This window comes from Triturus cristatus, chromosome 7 (assembly GCF_964204655.1).
Source record: "Triturus cristatus chromosome 7, aTriCri1.1, whole genome shotgun sequence".
Lineage (NCBI taxonomy): Eukaryota > Metazoa > Chordata > Amphibia > Caudata > Salamandridae > Triturus > Triturus cristatus.
The window spans coordinates 660031911-660048340 of NC_140590.1; the positions used below are offsets into that span (position 1 = coordinate 660031911).

The 16430-nt window shown below is 47.8% G+C and overlaps 1 protein-coding gene across 1 annotated transcript in view; it reads right to left on the reverse strand.

The window, feature by feature from the left end:
* Positions 1-16430, reverse strand: part of LOC146810311 (cilia- and flagella-associated protein 337-like) — a 1036625-nt gene that overhangs the window by 469509 nt on the left and 550686 nt on the right. Inside the window, exon 8 of the mRNA XM_085614420.1 lies at positions 14121-14258. Coding sequence (XP_085470546.1) covers positions 14121-14258 — 138 coding nt within the window. The remainder of the gene's footprint in view (positions 1-14120; positions 14259-16430) is intronic.

The window sequence follows — 16430 nt, forward strand, 5'->3', positions numbered from 1 at the left end:
CCTTGGTCTTTGACGCCGCCATCGAGAAGCCCGTGTCTCTGTTTGTTTGTGCACCGGGACAGGGGGAACTCAGGGGTCTTCGGGTGTTGTTTCCCTGACACCTCTGGACTCTTAAAAGTCCAGAACCTCAAATTGGCGCCCAATGTGGGGCGACGTCATCCGGTACCGGTCCAATGCCTGAAAAGTTCGAGAAGTTTCGTGTGAAGATTCCGGAGGGAGGTACCCCGCTTCATCGATCCCTGCATGTCGTAAAAGTGGCCCGACGATCTCTTCCACGAGGGTTCCCGTTCCCAGACGGCTACAGAGGACCGCTGCCTTGACTGTCGCCCTGTCTTGGACCCGAGGTGCAGACCTTAGTACGGCGAGACGAAGACGGGTTCTCCTTGGTGACGTCTTACACATTTCAGTTAAGTATTAAGTGGGTTGTGCTCAGTTTGGTTATTCGGATACATTTTGGATTTGTAGATTATCATTGGTTGCTCTTGTTAAGATAATCTTGGTATTTGGTATTGGTTCATTTTGGTAGGCCTAAGTTCTCTGCGCATTTTGGTTGGAATTTGTCTTTGTAGTCATGACTAAGGGTAACAATTGTTTTTTGTCCTGGTTACGTTGCAACGGGGATTCACGGTTGGAGGACTCGTGTTTGGTTCCTCCGATTGGGACTCCTACATATGAGCTCTATTGTAAACATGGTGTGGGTCCTATTACGTATAATGAAGTATGGGTCCGTTATACCAAGAAAGATGGTGTCCTTAGTTGGCCACCGCATGGTAGTTTCGAAACGGAAATTCTAGATAATTTAGAAATGAAGTTGTTTAAGAGAAAAGCCCGGCCGGCGATGTTTGATTCTTTTCGCGTATGGCGCAAAGAAGCCAAACAGAGAGAAATTAGGAAAACAAAGAAAGAACAGAAAGAGAAAGGGTTGACTTTAATGGAGTCTGCTAGGCAGCTGCATGTCAACGAGACCGAGAAAGCAATGGAGATGGCGAGTAGAAAACATAATTTGGCAATTGATAAATGTTACCCTGTATTGCCATCTTGTCCTGCTAAGCCGATAGAGGACCCTGAAAAGGATCCCCTGTTGTCTTACCTGTTGAGTTCACCTCCACCGTATGCACAGGGTATTACAGTACCACAGTTACTACCTGTTGTACAGCCAGCTGTTGGTCAGCCTGGGATAGGTGCTCCACTCCCTTTGAATCCAGCTCCTGTCTTTCCCGTGGTCAATGATCCTACGGCACCCCCTCTTCCTGGGTCGCCTATTCCGCCTTTGCCTATCGTTTCGCAAACTGCTTTACCTACTACTCCTACCCTTACTACTTCATCTGCTCCAACTGCCCTGTCCCCAAGCCCTGTCATTCTGACTCCGCTTTCCGTTCGTCGGAAAATAACCGACTCTGTAACTAATATATTAATCCCTCTTTACAGGTCCTTAATTGGGACCCCCGTTTCTGACTCTATACAGAGACGTAGCCAGCTTCCTGGTCCCGAGGAACGAGAGACGTTAGATTCGACAGCTCTTAGGTGGATATCGAAAGCTGTGAAGTATGATGCACGAAGAGTATTAGACACATTTATGCAGTGGAATGAACCAACTCAACGTTATGTTTTTGACGTGATGTGTTCTCTTGTGCGTGAGGAATGGGAAGATGATGACTTAGATTCCGTCCCTTCTGATTTAATAAATATTCAGCAGAAATTTGCCGCAGGAATGGTGATAGGTTCAGAAGTAGGGAGAGCGATAGAATTAATTTTAGCTTATAGGGATGAGTCCCCTTTTCGGGCGACAAGAGACCCTGATGGTACACCGATAACTAGGAAAAGACAAGGTCAGTATCCGATGAGAGAAGTTCCGCCCATATGGCGCGAAGCAGTTGCCGCTGATGCGAACTTGGGTATTGCAGCTGCTCCAGCACAATTCCAGAGAGTGTGGATACACATTCCTTGGAAACGGGCTGAAGTATTAGCAGTAAAACAAGCATTACCAGACCCTCGTAAGAATCCTGCTGGTTATTACAAAGAATTAACACAGACAGTCCAAGCGTGTATCATGAATTTGGCAGACATTGAAATGCTGTTTGGTAATGTAGTACCACAACCTATATGGGCCAAGATTAGGCAAGAGAACCACCCAGTCGCCTTAGGAGGTGATTGGCCAGCTATCGTAGCGGCAGGCGCACAGCAGGTTGGTGGAGCTAAACCTGAACCTCTGATTGCTGACTTACCTGGCAGAATAATTAACCTGATGAAAACGCTGATGCCAGCGTTACGAGTAAATTGGAATAAACTATCAGCATGCAAGCAAAAGAAGGACGAAAGCGTCTCTGACTTCTTCACTAGATTTGAAGAGACCTTTGTAGATCACAGTGGGCAAGATATGAGTACCGAGGGAGGTCAGAGATTGTTTGTTGATAAGTTCGTGTTTAATTTACTACCTGAGCTTAGTAACAAGTTAAAGGATTCTGAAAGTGCATGGGCAGTGTCGACGACAGCACAGATACTTGCAACTGCTCAGTATTACGAGAATAGAGAGAAAGAAGAGAAGGAAAAGTCAGAAAAGAAAACGAAAGATTTAAAAACCAAAGTTCTTTTGCAACAGGCATATCCGCCTCGTTCGAATCAGTCAGATTCACAGCAGCGACCCCAGTTTCAACCGCAGCCACAATTCCAGCAAGGGACGACCCAAAGATTTAATTATAATTTTCCCCGACAACAGTTAGCATGGAATCAGTGTGCCTATTGTAAAAAGGAGGGTCATTATAAGAATGAGTGTCCAGTACTACACCCACAAACTAGTGGTGTCCCAGCTCAGAGAGGTAATGTTGGATTTATGCAAGCTCCTAGAGGTAGAGGGCATGGTACGATGACACCACAGGCTGATCGCCAATCGAATTATTTTGACCAGCGAAATGTACAACCTACGCAGCCAGGTAGATCTCCACAGTATCATGTTGAAGATTACTATGATCATAATGAAGAGATTCAAAGAAACGAACAATAGGACAGCCGCAGGCAGAGAGAGGGAGTAGTATCAGTTCCAGTTGATCAGAGTGGACCTTATGTCACAGTAGTTACCTCAGGCGTGGTCGAACCGTTTCTGTTGGATACTGGTGCGGCACAAAGTTCAATCATGCGTGCGAAATTCCCTGGCGCACCTTTGTCCGGCTTAACGAACACTTCAGTAGGTTTCTCAGGCGCCCCTGTTCACAATCCTGTGTCCAGTCCTTTATCTATCACTGTTGGGCCATGCGAGCCAAAAGCACCCCTCATTTTAACAACCGGGTGTAATGAGAATCTGCTTGGTTTAGACCTGTTGAAACGCCTGCATGTGACGGTGTACTGTTCTCCTTCGGGAGTACAGCTCACATTAGGTAAAGGAGTCATCTCCCCGATGTACATGTCGATGGACAAGCTCCCACCGGAGTTGCGTTCTCTCCCTGATACTCTTTGGGCAACTGGTCCCAACGATGTAGGCCTCTTGGAAATTCCCCCTTACGTGGTAAGTCTAAAAGCGAATGTTAAATTTCCACGAATCCCACAGTATCGGATTTCAAACGAAGGTGAACAAGCACTCTTACTAATTGTAAAAGACTTGATACAGAAAGATGTGATAGAGGAAACTAGAGGAAACGTCTGCAATAGTCCTGTCCTGCCGATTTTGAAACGCACTGATCCTTCCAAACCTCCAATCTACAGATTTGTGATTGACCTCAGAGAGGTTAACAAAATTGTGATTCCACAGTTTCCAGTGGTACCAGATATCACTGCATTATTGACGTTGATTCCTGCATCGGCATCATGGTTTACGGTGATCGACTTGAAAAATGCATTTTTCAGCATTCCCATAGCAGAAGAAAGAAGAGACATTTTTGGTTTCTCATTAGGAGGACGCAGTTTCAGATTCAAACGCGCTCCACAAGGTTATTGTGAAAGCCCTTCAATTTACAGCCAAGCATTAAAAAGTCAATTAGATGCTCTTGTACTTCCTCATGGTGTTGCTCTGATCCAATACGTAGACGATCTTTTGCTAGCCGCTGACGACAAGGAAACTTGCAAAGCAGCTACAATTTCTTTATTGCGTCATTTGTCCGACTTACATCACAAGGTGTCACCTTCTAAACTACAATATTGTTGCCAAGAAGTGACCTACTTAGGTCATCTTTTGTCAAAGGAGGGAAGAAGGTTGACCCCAGAGAGAATCAAAACAATTTCACAAATGACTGTACCAAGCACACAAAGAGAAGTGCGTGCGTTTTTGGGTATTACGTCATACTGTAGGCAATGGATCCCAAATTTTTCTCTCATGGCAAAACTGTTGGTAGCCCTGACTGGAAAAGGTGTTCCGAACCCTTTGCCATGGTCTGATGAATGTCAACAGAGCTTCTCTGACTTACGTGATGCGCTGTGTTCAGCTCCTGTGTTGGGTACTCCTGACTACAGTAAACCGTTTACACTATATGTCCATGAAAGAGAAGGTTGTGCATTGAGTGTATTAACACAACAATTCGGCGACAAACAACGGCCTTGTGCATATTTTTCATCCACATTAGATCCGGTAGCCAGAGCATTGCCAAGTTGTTTATGAGCCACGGCAGCAGCCGCAGTGTCTATTCGACAGTCTGCTGGACTAGTCATGAACAACATGTTAGTAGTCATGGTTCCACATGCTGTGGATACACTCATGAATAGAACGAAAACTCAGCACCTCACCAGTGCTAGATTATCAGGCTATGAGCTGACGCTTTTGGCAAGTCACATTCAGATCAAGCCATGCAACATATTGAATCCAGCAACACTGTTGCCGACTACTCAGGAGTCGAGTGATTCAGAGCCCCATGATTGTTGTTTCAGAACTGAGGAAGAGACAAAAGGTAGAATTGATTTGAAAGATACTCCGTTATCAGACCCAGACGGCACGTTATATGTCGATGGGTCCTGTTTTAAACTACAGAATGGTGATGTGACGGCCGCGTATGCAGTTACGACTTTGAGTACGATTGTTGAGACTGCAAGAGTGAGTCAGAATTCTGCCCAAGCAGCAGAATTAATTGCATTGACAAGAGCGTGTGTTTTAGCTGAGGGAAAGAGAGTGAATGTGTTTACTGATAGCCAGTACGCCTTTGGCGTCGCACACAATTTTGGGCGTCTCTGGAGAGAAAGAGGTTTTCTCACGTCCCATGGAACTAAGATCCAACATGGACAATTAGTCAACGATCTATTAGAATCCCTGACCCTACCGAATGAAGTTGCGATTGTGAAGTGCAGTGCACATCGAAAGATTACGGATGATGTTGGCCGAGGGAATGCGTTTGCTGACGAGGTCGCTAAAGAAACGGCCAAGAACATGATGAGCCGAATGTACGCTGCAACGTCTGCAAGATGGATTGCTGAATCAGGAATGTGTGAGAATACAATTGACAGTGTGAAAGCAATCCAAAATGAGGCAACTGAAAATGAGAAGAATGAATGGAAGGAGAAAACGGGTAAAATAGATTCGAGTGGATGTTGGATCGATCTGTCTGAGCAGCAACGTTGGATGTTACCCGATGCGTATGTACTTGCGGTAGTCACGATGGCGCATGGAGCAGCGCACATCAGTTCAAAAGGGATCTGTAAAATGTTAGCTCCAGTATGGAAGAACGATGGAATTACTAAGTGTGCGGAAAGAGTGGTGAAAAACTGCATGGTATGCCTGATGCATAATCCTGGCAAGGGAACCCCAACCCCAACTGGTCATTTTGCTCCCCCTTCTTGTCCTTTTGAAGTGATTCAGTTGGATTATATCCACATGGACAGGTGCAACAATCTTAAGTATGTCCTAGTGGTAGTATGTGCCTTTTCGAGATGGATTGAGGCATACCCATTAAAGGATAACACTGCCATGTCCACTGCCAAAATCCTCCTCAAAGAATACTTCCCTAGGTATGGTATGCCACGGATTGTTTGGTCAGACAACGGAAGTGAGTTTGTAGGGAAAGTTATGAAGAGTGTGTGTGCAGGTCTAGGAATTGTACAAAAATTTCACAGTGCGAACCATCCACAGTCAGCAGGTTTGGTGGAAGGGTACAATGGCACCCTGAAGCTGAAACTTGCGAAAATTCAAGCTTCCACTGGTCTCTCTTGGCCAGACGCACTGCCTCTAGCTTTACTGTCCACCAGAGCGACTGTACATTCTCGAGTAGGGCTTAGCCCATATGAGATTGTGTTCGGCCGCCCTGCTAATGTTTGGGGAGTCCCTAGGCCAAAGGAATTCAGACAGATAGAATACCCAATGTTGATTGATTACCTTCATGATCTGACTGCTAAACTGAGCCTTATTCATCAACAGGTATTCGAATCCTTGCCTAAACTGAGTCCAGGTCATACGTTGAAACCCGGCGACCAGGTTGTAGTGCGGAACTTTGAATGCACTCGAAACCTTCAGCCAAGATTCGTGGGCCCGTTCCAGGTCCTCCTCGTAACCAGAACTGCAGTACGCCTAGCTGGCAGGAAAAATTGGGTGCACGCCAGCCACACGAAGCGTGTCCCTCTCCCACTCCCCTATGACAATTGGGTTAGACAGGGAATTGGTGTATCCGAGACAGAACCTGTTCCTAGGCACATCCCTTTCAGTGATGCAGAGTACCTAACGGACCATCCACGAACTGAAACGCAGAACTTTGACACCTCAGCAGAAACCACTCCTTTGAATCCTGAACCGAGCATTGTACAAAGTGAACACTTGTCGCCTGTGGAATCGAACATTTCTGCACCTGTGGACCAGCTATTTCAAGACCAAACAAGACCTGGAAAATACAGATATAATCTACGTTCTCATGTGATGAACTGATGACATTGCATTATTACATTTCCGTTTGATAACTGTAAAACTGTTTTGATCGTATTTGCATCCCGTACAGTCAGGAAGTTTGCTTTTATTTTTTGCTATCCTCTTGCCTTGCCGTCTGGGTTACCGTAGGGTCGTAACGTGTGCCTTGTTTTAATTTACAGGGAATCAGACATTAGGTCGGTTTCTTCTGTTTGTCTTGGGAACTCCCAGGATAAACAGAGGTAAGTTTTTAACAGGTACAAACCATCCGTTGCGAACGGTTGTAGAAGATGGAGCTTCCTGAATCACGACGGGTTAAAGTCATAAATGTGCACAAGACAAAATTATATGACATATTGTATAGTAAATGTTTCCTAATGCAATGTGCCCTGACACTTCTGATTGTTTTTATAACTCTGATAGGCGGAATTATTTTTGGTATTCAATTGATCTTTGCACCTGTTATATCTACAGTATCTCCCCATATTTCTGTTTCCCCAACTATTGGTACTATTCACTCTTTCCACCCTTTTCCTGCCCACGAGCAAGCTCGACGCTCTGAGTTTATAAATAACACTTTCATTCAGCTCTTGCACCAACATCAACTAGTGGTTAACACAACAAACTGCTGGGTATGTGGCCTGATACCACATACCATGGGCAAGGGCATCCCTTATTTGGTTCTGCCTTTCAGTTATAATGGATCATTCTGGGCATTTCAAACCATGTTCGCCTATGCTCTAGAGACCTACCCTCCATGACCTCCGCGTTCCACCCGGTATAACTCTGCTAATAGAGCCTTGGTAAAAGGAATCACTGATATGGTGAGAGATGTCACTAATACTCCGTACATTCCCAAGGATGAGTTGCGAGTTTACATGGGGTGGAACATTACAGAATATGGCATCACTCTGGGTGAGAACAAACGTAAGAGCTCAACTCCGATCTGGGTCGTACCCCACCAAGGTCAGGTCTGTTTGCAAGGAAATGGGAGGAATCCGAAAGCTCGACTAGGGAAGAGTGACTGTATTGAAACGTACGTGTTCCCGTCACAATCTTGCCCTGCATTCTTAGCCGCTAAGGGTACCTATTTTGTTTGTCAAGACAGAGCATATACATGGCTGCCCGCTGACTTCTCAGGCTCATGTTATATCGCTCAACTGTTACCTCCGACATACACTGCTGCACCGGATTATCACAAAACGAGAGTTGTGAGAGGTGTATTCAGTAAAGAGGATACTGCTGGCCAAGAAGCAGGAGACTTTTTCAAAGGTTTCCTCCCGTTCTGGGGGCCTATGGTCAACAGTAGAAACCTGCGTCAACTAACACGAGTAGTTGAATCCACCATTATCGAAACTACAGGTGCCCTTAGTAACCTGACAGCTGAGCTTCAAGCGGATCGCCTCATGACGTTACAGAACCGTATGGTTCTTGACGTGTTACTTGCAGATCGAGGTGGGGTATGCAAAATGATCCAATCAAGTTGCTGCGTTTTTATCCCAGATAATGCGCCAACAGTATACAAGGCCATCTCTAAGTTACACAAAATCTCCGACTCCATTCACGTAGAGGAAGGTGACTGGTCACTAATGGGATGGTTCTGGAATCTGTTATCTGCATGGGGGTGGAAGGTTCTAATGGTCATCGGTGTTACGTTAGTATTTTTATTTTCGTGCTGTCTCATTATTCAGTGTGGCCCTGCCTTATGTAGCGTTTGTGTTTCATCGTGCGTAAGGAGACCACCTGTTTTCGGAGATGCATCACGAGATAAAGTAATGCTACAACAACATATCAGTGACCTAATGAACATAGAAATGGACTCTGACATAGAGTGAGTTATTGCCTATGTAAGGGCAAAAGGACGGTCTGAGGTTCTGTAGCGATCCGAACCCGTGAATTCGGTATCATAGTACTGACACGATTTTGGTATCAATGAACCGCAAATGATCCATCATATACATGACAGTGTTTTCGCTGCGCAACTGGCATGAATTCACTGGAAAATAGGGCATTCTGTCAGTAAAGTCATGGCACCCATTTTAGTTACGGCATCCATTTTGTTTCTTGCCCTCACATAGCCAATGAACGGACGATGACCCCGGCAGGATCACCTTGTTAAGGACACGTAAGCTCGAGCCCCGAGAAAGGCTGACGCTACATGACTAGGCAGAACCAAGCTGCCTCCCTTGCCTGAGGCCAGCCCTGCTATACTGGTTCTCGTGTCCGTTGTCCTGACTGAAAGGCCGAAGACGATTGCCCTGCCCGTTTATGATCCATAAACACCTCTTATCCTACATTTCAATCCTTTGCACCTGGCACTGCTCCTTTCCTTCTGGGCTTTTACAATGGGGAGGTTACGATTTTTATGGTGGGGAGGATCGGGCGAAGAATGAAAAACTGTCGAGAGGACCTGATCGAATACCGAAAACCTACAACTAATCATTGTTTGATGTTTATTTATTATCTGTTTGGGATACCGGGTTGGGCATGAGAAATATTCGTGTAATGTTGCCCCAAGACATTTTTCTTGCATTTAAGAAACAACCCACTTAATGCAATTCGAACAGTCTCCTAGATTCTGCCTCTGTGTGGTTCCTATGATTTCTGTATCCCTGCAGTAATAAACCTTGGTCTTTGACGCCGCCATCGAGAAGCCCGTGTCTCTGTTTGTTTGTGCACCGGGACAGGGGGAACTCAGGGGTCTTCGGGTGTTGTTTCCCTGACACCTCTGGACTCTTAAAAGTCCAGAACCTCACACTGGCCGTCCAAACTTCTGTAACACTTACAGGTTGTGAACTAGGGCAATGTGTTGCCTATGGGGGTGTGCATGCTAGTGATGTTATATTATAGCCTTTCCCTTTATTGTCCGTGTGATTAGTGTGCCATCTATCTAAGATCTAGGAGCATCTCGTGAAGCCAGCAGTGTGCGAGTCTGTCAGCCCAGGCAAGCGTGTATGCGACCTCTAGTGCGGCCATGTTTTGCCCTGTGGCGGCCAACTTACTAAGTTATCTTCTCAGTGCAGGGTCGTGGGATATGTAACCCAAGGGGCCCCATCCCCCAATGTACTAGCTACCAATTTTCAGTGAACAGCGTTCTACTTGCGTAAGCGGCTTGTGTTAAAGTATCCTGCCATCACTTCATCATATAATGTCATCAGCAGTTTGTGGGCCGATCACTGGCAGACCAAGGTCTTCCGAGATTTCCGTGGATGGTGACGACGAGCCACTGATCACAAGCATATCTTGCGTGCGACAGCCTGACCGTTCTTGGAGGTGTGGAGATCCAAGGGCAGTGACTGCCTCGAGCGCGTCCCGCCTTTCCTTCCTCTTGTTTTCAGGGGTTGGAGCTGTTGCACCAGGGCTTCCGGCTTTCAGATGCCCTCGCCTCCGTCGTCATCTTGTTCTCCTGCCCGATGTGGTGTCACCGTCTGGGCACGTGGGCCGCACTCCTGTCCACAATCCCGACTCCTCTAGCCAGTCCTATGCCTCTTCAGGAGAGTCGAAGAAGTGGGCCCCGTCTTTTCTGACTACTCGTAGTCGGGCAGGGAACAGCAGCGAATAAGGTATCTCCAGGGACCGGAGCTGACACTTCCGGATTTCTACCTTCCTCGCCTTCCGGCAGACCCACCACGCGGATATTGCTACGGCATGAGCGTCCTTCCGCATCCTCTGCCCGGTCTTCCAGTATGTGGACACGGTCTATCAAATCCTGCAGTGCAGCCGTATGGTTTTGCATCACAGGTTGGAGCTTCTTCAGAGTTTGGTCGTGTGTTGTGACGTTATCAGCCAGCTTCCGGTGATCTGCGTGGAGCAAGGTAAAGTCAGAGGTAACTTAATCAATCCTGGACTCCAGGGAGGTCCTGGTGTGGTCCAATGCGGCCCCCATCTTCTCCACTGCCGCGAGGACGGTGTCCATTTTGGCTGCCAGGGCTATGGTTGTTGGTTCCGGCATCTCCCACGCAGTCCCTTGCAGAGGGTCGAGGCTGGCGGCCCGCAGGTGTCCTTGTTGTGCCTTGGCCCGCATCCGGCCCATTACCAGAGGAGAAAACAACGTGCCTGCAACAGTATCACAGTCAATAGGTCCTCGTTCGAGGGGATCACCTAAGGGGTGTGGTCAGGGAGGTGCTGTATGCGGCTTCCTCATCGCCCTGCACCCCTTGCATGTAGTATCCCCGGCACCAGACTGCGGGATCTGTGGATCGTCCCTTCCAGGCCTGCTCACCAGCAGTAGAATACGTCCCGTCTGTCAGAGGTGTTGGCCCACTCCAACCCAGTGGAGCACGTGTTGTAGAGTAAAAGCAACTCAGACAGTATCTAGTCACTAGTGGCCGTTGGCACATCAGTAGCGGCGTCCTAAAGATGTGGGAGCGGGGCACTACAGCGATCTCTCACTAACAGTGTCTTCACTATGTGCCCAACTGGTAATACGCTGGTCGTTTATCTTGCAGGCTCCAGTCAGGGGCTTTCATGGGGTCTTCAAGTACCACAGTTTCCCGCCAGCATCGGCCAAGGGCCCTACAGGCCGCCCATAGGAGGCAACGCCTGCACCTCCGCTTTAGCCTCCTCTCCGGTGTGGCATAGACCTCCCGCTCCGGAGACTCCTGATCTCATTGCCCAGCACCGTAGGCCACTTCTGCCTCCCAGTAACAATCTAGGCCCGGGATCCCAGGGGTCCCAACTCCGCCCTCAACTGCATTGCTGCAAGGGCGACGGTGCTTCAGTTGCCCCCACCAGGACCGACTTCTATAGATGCCACATTCCTGCATGCTCCTGCGCACCTCAGGGGTTCCAGCTCCCAGTCGCGGGTCGCACCGCCAACCCCGACTTAGTTGGCTGCTTCTGAGTCAGGTGCCTACACTTTGCAATTCTCAGGTCCCAAGCTCCCATGTGGGGTTGTGCTGCGCTGCGTGCCAAGTTCCTCTGTGCCTCGAGGGGCCTCGGGAGATTCCTGATTCCTACTCCCGGTGTCCGCCGCAGCTCTGGATGATTTCACACCACTCAGCCGCCAGCCCTGCGCAGCCCACAGTACCTGGGTCCACAGACGGTGCTCCCGTAGCGCTTGCTATCTTGGGCGGGCAGTGAGTGTGGGCGGGGGTATGCTGCAGTCACTATGGCGCCCGTACTCCTGGGCGCTCTGAGCTCCAGTACAGGGACCTTTCGCTGTTCTCAGCCTCCGCCATCTCGTATGGGCGCCCTCCGTCACGCACCTGATTTTCTTCGTCTATCCCAGCTCACCGGCGATGATCTTGGAGGATACCGCAGCAAGGCACCAGTGCTCCGGCTGCAGCGCAGCGTTTCCACTGCTCGAACACGCTGCCGTCGGAGACTCCGCTGTAGTTAGAAGGCAGACACTCCAAAACGGGCGGCCATCTCCTTTCACAAAATGTCCGCGCTGCCCGACTGTTAGCAGGGGTGCGCGTTTGCCGCCCGCACCGCCTCGCTCCCAGCGGATCGAGTTACTCAGCACTGAATTCCGCTGATGCAGCATGCCTTCCGACGCCCGGTCTGGGACATCAGTGTCACAGATGGCACTTTCAGGAGGATTATTGCGGATAATAGGGGATCGGTGGACGGAGCACTAAAGAGTTGCATCCGCCTTGTTGGCTGGCTGGCCACGCCCCCCATCAGACTGATAAACTTTGATGATGGGTCTTAGTGAGATCATATTCATTGCCTGCTTTGAATCTTAACAAGACCAAAGCTTGTTAAGGACTATTCATGCTGCATGAGGGGAGGTGGTAGAGGGATTCCATGTAGAGAGTATTCAATGCTATATATGCTGTATTCAAAAGAGGTTGGTGGCCTTTTGCTTGACTGCTCTCACCTTCTATTAGTGCTCTCATCCCTATTCTTTGGAACTTTGGTTATGTTTCTCCCCTTCTTACCACCAAGGCCAACATGGTGTCATTAAACACAGCAGCAAATATAGCAGGTGTACTTCTAAATGGAGAGTAACACAGGTTTGTCTGGATTTTATAAGGATTTTCTTCTGATGTGGAAGACTGACAAAAGAGAACTGTTCTAAACAAATTTTCTCAAAATGTAAACATTTTAAATTCTCAAATAATGCTGCCATTACTTTGCTTCTCAAATGGTCTCTGTCCCAGTAGTCTCCTTTCTCTAACTAATGAAAAAGGAGTTTTTAGGCTTCCCACCCCCATTGATGCTACCCGGCCTACCACTGTGTAATACAGTATGTGACTGACAGCACCACAGGAGGAAACTAAGCTATTGGTCTGGGTGAGCCAAGTCTGAGAGCTTTTGTAGGCACTGAGTGGTCAAAACCACTTTTCAAATAGTGTGTGCATCACCTGTCACTGATGTGCAGCATATAAGGAGCTGTGTGGCACAACTTCAATGAGTTCTGACTTTTTAGTTCGCAGCCCTTATAAGCAAAATAATTTATCCTAGAATGCAGCAGCGGCGGCTCCTCCCCAATGGCGGAGGAGCATCAGCCCACTGGCTCAGAGCCAGCAGCTGAAAAATAAAATGATATTATATTATGGTTTTATTTTTCAAGAGCTGGTTGAACCAGCGTGTTTAGGGAGAGGTAGGGCTGGGCCATTGGAGGGAGGAGGAATGGAGTGGTATGTGCACTTTTAAGTACGCATGTCTGTTTGGTCTGCCTTATTAGGCCCACCAAACAGACATGAGCAGTTAGGTTTCTCCAACCCATCTATATTGCACAGCTGGTTTGCAGAAACATCACAGCCCCCCTGTGCCTGAGCGAGCATTAAACCAGCATGCCCAGACCAATCCCCGTGCTGCTTTCATAGCATGAGAGCAGCGCAGGAATTGCACAAGTGGTCTCTGATGCTATCAGTGTCTGGTGGGACCAGGAAGCACAGGAACACCAAGGCGTGAGGCAGCTGGCAGGTTAAGGTAAGTCTTATTTGTTTTTAATTATTAACCCCCCCACGCTTCCCCTCTCACACTCCCCCTCCACCCACCCCATCACTTTTGGTTTGTGTCTCCACTGGAATGCAGTAGCTAGCTTAAACTGACAGTACTATCTGAAGGTCTCAGACATTATAATATGAATCACCTGGATGATTGTTGATGACTGGGTTTTTCAGAAAGGGTTGGATGAGGTCAAACCTATTGCATTTATAAATGCTTGTTAAAATTTGGTGGGCATGACTGAGGTCTGCTCTGAACACACTGCATTCAGGGCCCTCAATTCTTTGGCAAAGATCTCCTCCACAAACTGTCCAATGTCCAGCCTGTCATTTGCATTAAACAGCTGCGTGAAACATGGCAAGTTAAAAGTGACCAAATGACAAGTTGGACAAAGAAAATGTCCACCACCCACCTGTAAGAAAATCTTTTGTGGTCCAGGTTGTTCAGTAAATGGCTTCTGGAAAATTCCGGAATGAGGGCGAAGCAGCCAGAGCAGGTGCACACCTCCATGGTCATCCCCCCAGATCATCAGTGAGCCTCTGCCAGGAGACTTGAAAAACAAATACAATTGAGAGCACAAGAGTACAGCTGCACATCCTTCTAACTGGTTGACACATCCTGTAGCCCCTTTAATGCACTGCAAAGCTCATTGCTCCATTAAAACACCAACTGTGCTACAGTGGCGGGCAGTGACCCTCAAAACTGGGGAGCGTCGAGAGGACTGAGAGCCAAACCAAGTGGGGGCCAAAAAGATGATAAATAAAAAAATTCACTTACCCACGCTCTTCTCCGTGTTTCATTGCAAATCCCAATGCTGCTCTCATGCAGCAGATGACCAGCATGAGAGCAGCGCCAGGATTGGCTGGAGCGGGCTGCCTCGACGCTCCGGCAGGCACAGAAGGCCTGTGCCTGCTCTCCACCAGCTGTCTGAGACAGCTAAGGGGAGAGGCTTACACTGCGAATGTCAGGCTGACCGTCGAAAGACAGCCGGCCAAAGTGACTTGTACAATGTAAGCTGGAGTGAGCACCACCCCCTTGCTGCCAGTCAGCACCAATACCCCACCCCCAAACACTGGTCGGGCTCGAAGCAGTGAAAAATAAAACGGTATTTCATTTCATTACCATTTTATTTTTCACTTTTGCTGAACTGGCCACAGGGGGTGACACTCCTCTGCCCTTATGGGGGGCCCCCGCTGCTCTAGCACATTCACTTGCCAGTCCTCCTCAGAGGATGCATGCTGTGTACCCAGTGATGAGATTTTAAAGGCCAGCTTGCAGGAGAGAACTCTTATGCTGATCATTGGCAATGAATGTTTTTGGATAAATTATGCCTCTGGGGGACAGCAAAGGGAAGCCTGAGATGCACCGGAAGAGTTGTGAGCTGTAGGAAATGCATCTTTTCCCACACATGAAAAATACTCTTTTGTCAAAACTGCAGCATAAATTGTAGGGAAAGGGTGTCTTGTTAGTGAACTCTGCTAGAAGAATAGCACTGGTGACATCACGCTGCTCTCCTTCTAGATAGAACTGCACCCAGAGCTAGCTTTAGTGCTGGTGGTGCCCGGTGCAACAATCTTTTTCTGTGTCTCCCACCTCCATGACCTCCTCCTCGGATTCCATCACTTCCACCCGGTAAAAGTGCCCCTCATGTCTCCATAGCCCTTCTCTCATACACATTTAGTTTGCTTTAAAGAGCTGGTAAAGTCTGGCTTTACCGATCCACTCAGCTACTCACATAAAATACAGATCTATTCTTTGCAACAGGCATATTAACCCTCTGTGCTACTTTATGGCGAGACAAGACTGCCACTACACAAAACATCGATCTCTCTCTCTAGCAGGAACATTAATCACAAGAGTTCTCTTGACATTTGTATTGCTGCCAGAAAGATGGACGCCCAAGGACCTCTGCAGCAGGTGCTTTTAAATCTTAACTTATTCTAAACACAGCACCCCCACCCCCAACTCTCAGGTCAGCGACCGCCTCCAGGTCAGCACCCAGTGCGGTCGAACTGTTGGCACTGTCCTAAAGCCGGCCCTTACTGCACCATTGTGCAGCAATACTTACCTGACCCATGAGGGATGGGTGGAAGAAAGACGCATTATTCTGAGCGTTGGTCTCCTACTGGAGAACCTTCTTAAACTCTTGCAGGTGGTACTTTGAATGTAAATTGTGACCTAATGATTCTTTTAAGTTTGATATATGTAATTGGAAATTCTAAATGGAGAGGGGATGTGCCCCCTTCTCAGTTATGCAAAGTGACAATATTAGTGAGCTGCCCACTTTCCACTGATGCAGTTTCTGGGGTGTGGATGTGGCATCTTGAATATTGTGACTGACAGAGGTTTTCTTTCAGCAGCGGAAGGAACTTTGAGGTACCCGGTTTGGTGTAGCAGATATGGTTGGATTTAACCAAAGTCTTGCACCAGGTGGTTTCTCGCTATCACCCACATAAACACTCTAAAATGTGAAAGCTAGAATATATTTGTGTCAGTCCAAAACCTTTCTCCACTTCTCCATATACCCCTTCACTGCACTACATGCCAAAAATATCAGTAATGCAAACTTAGGTCTCTGTTCTGAGTGGCTCGTTAAATTCTGCCAATCCCACTGTTTGCGTGATTTTCTGAGATATGAGTTAGTCGATAAGAGCCAATACTCTTATCTTACCTCTGATTTCAAACCCACCGAAAGGTACAGTGTGAAAAAGGCCTTGCACGT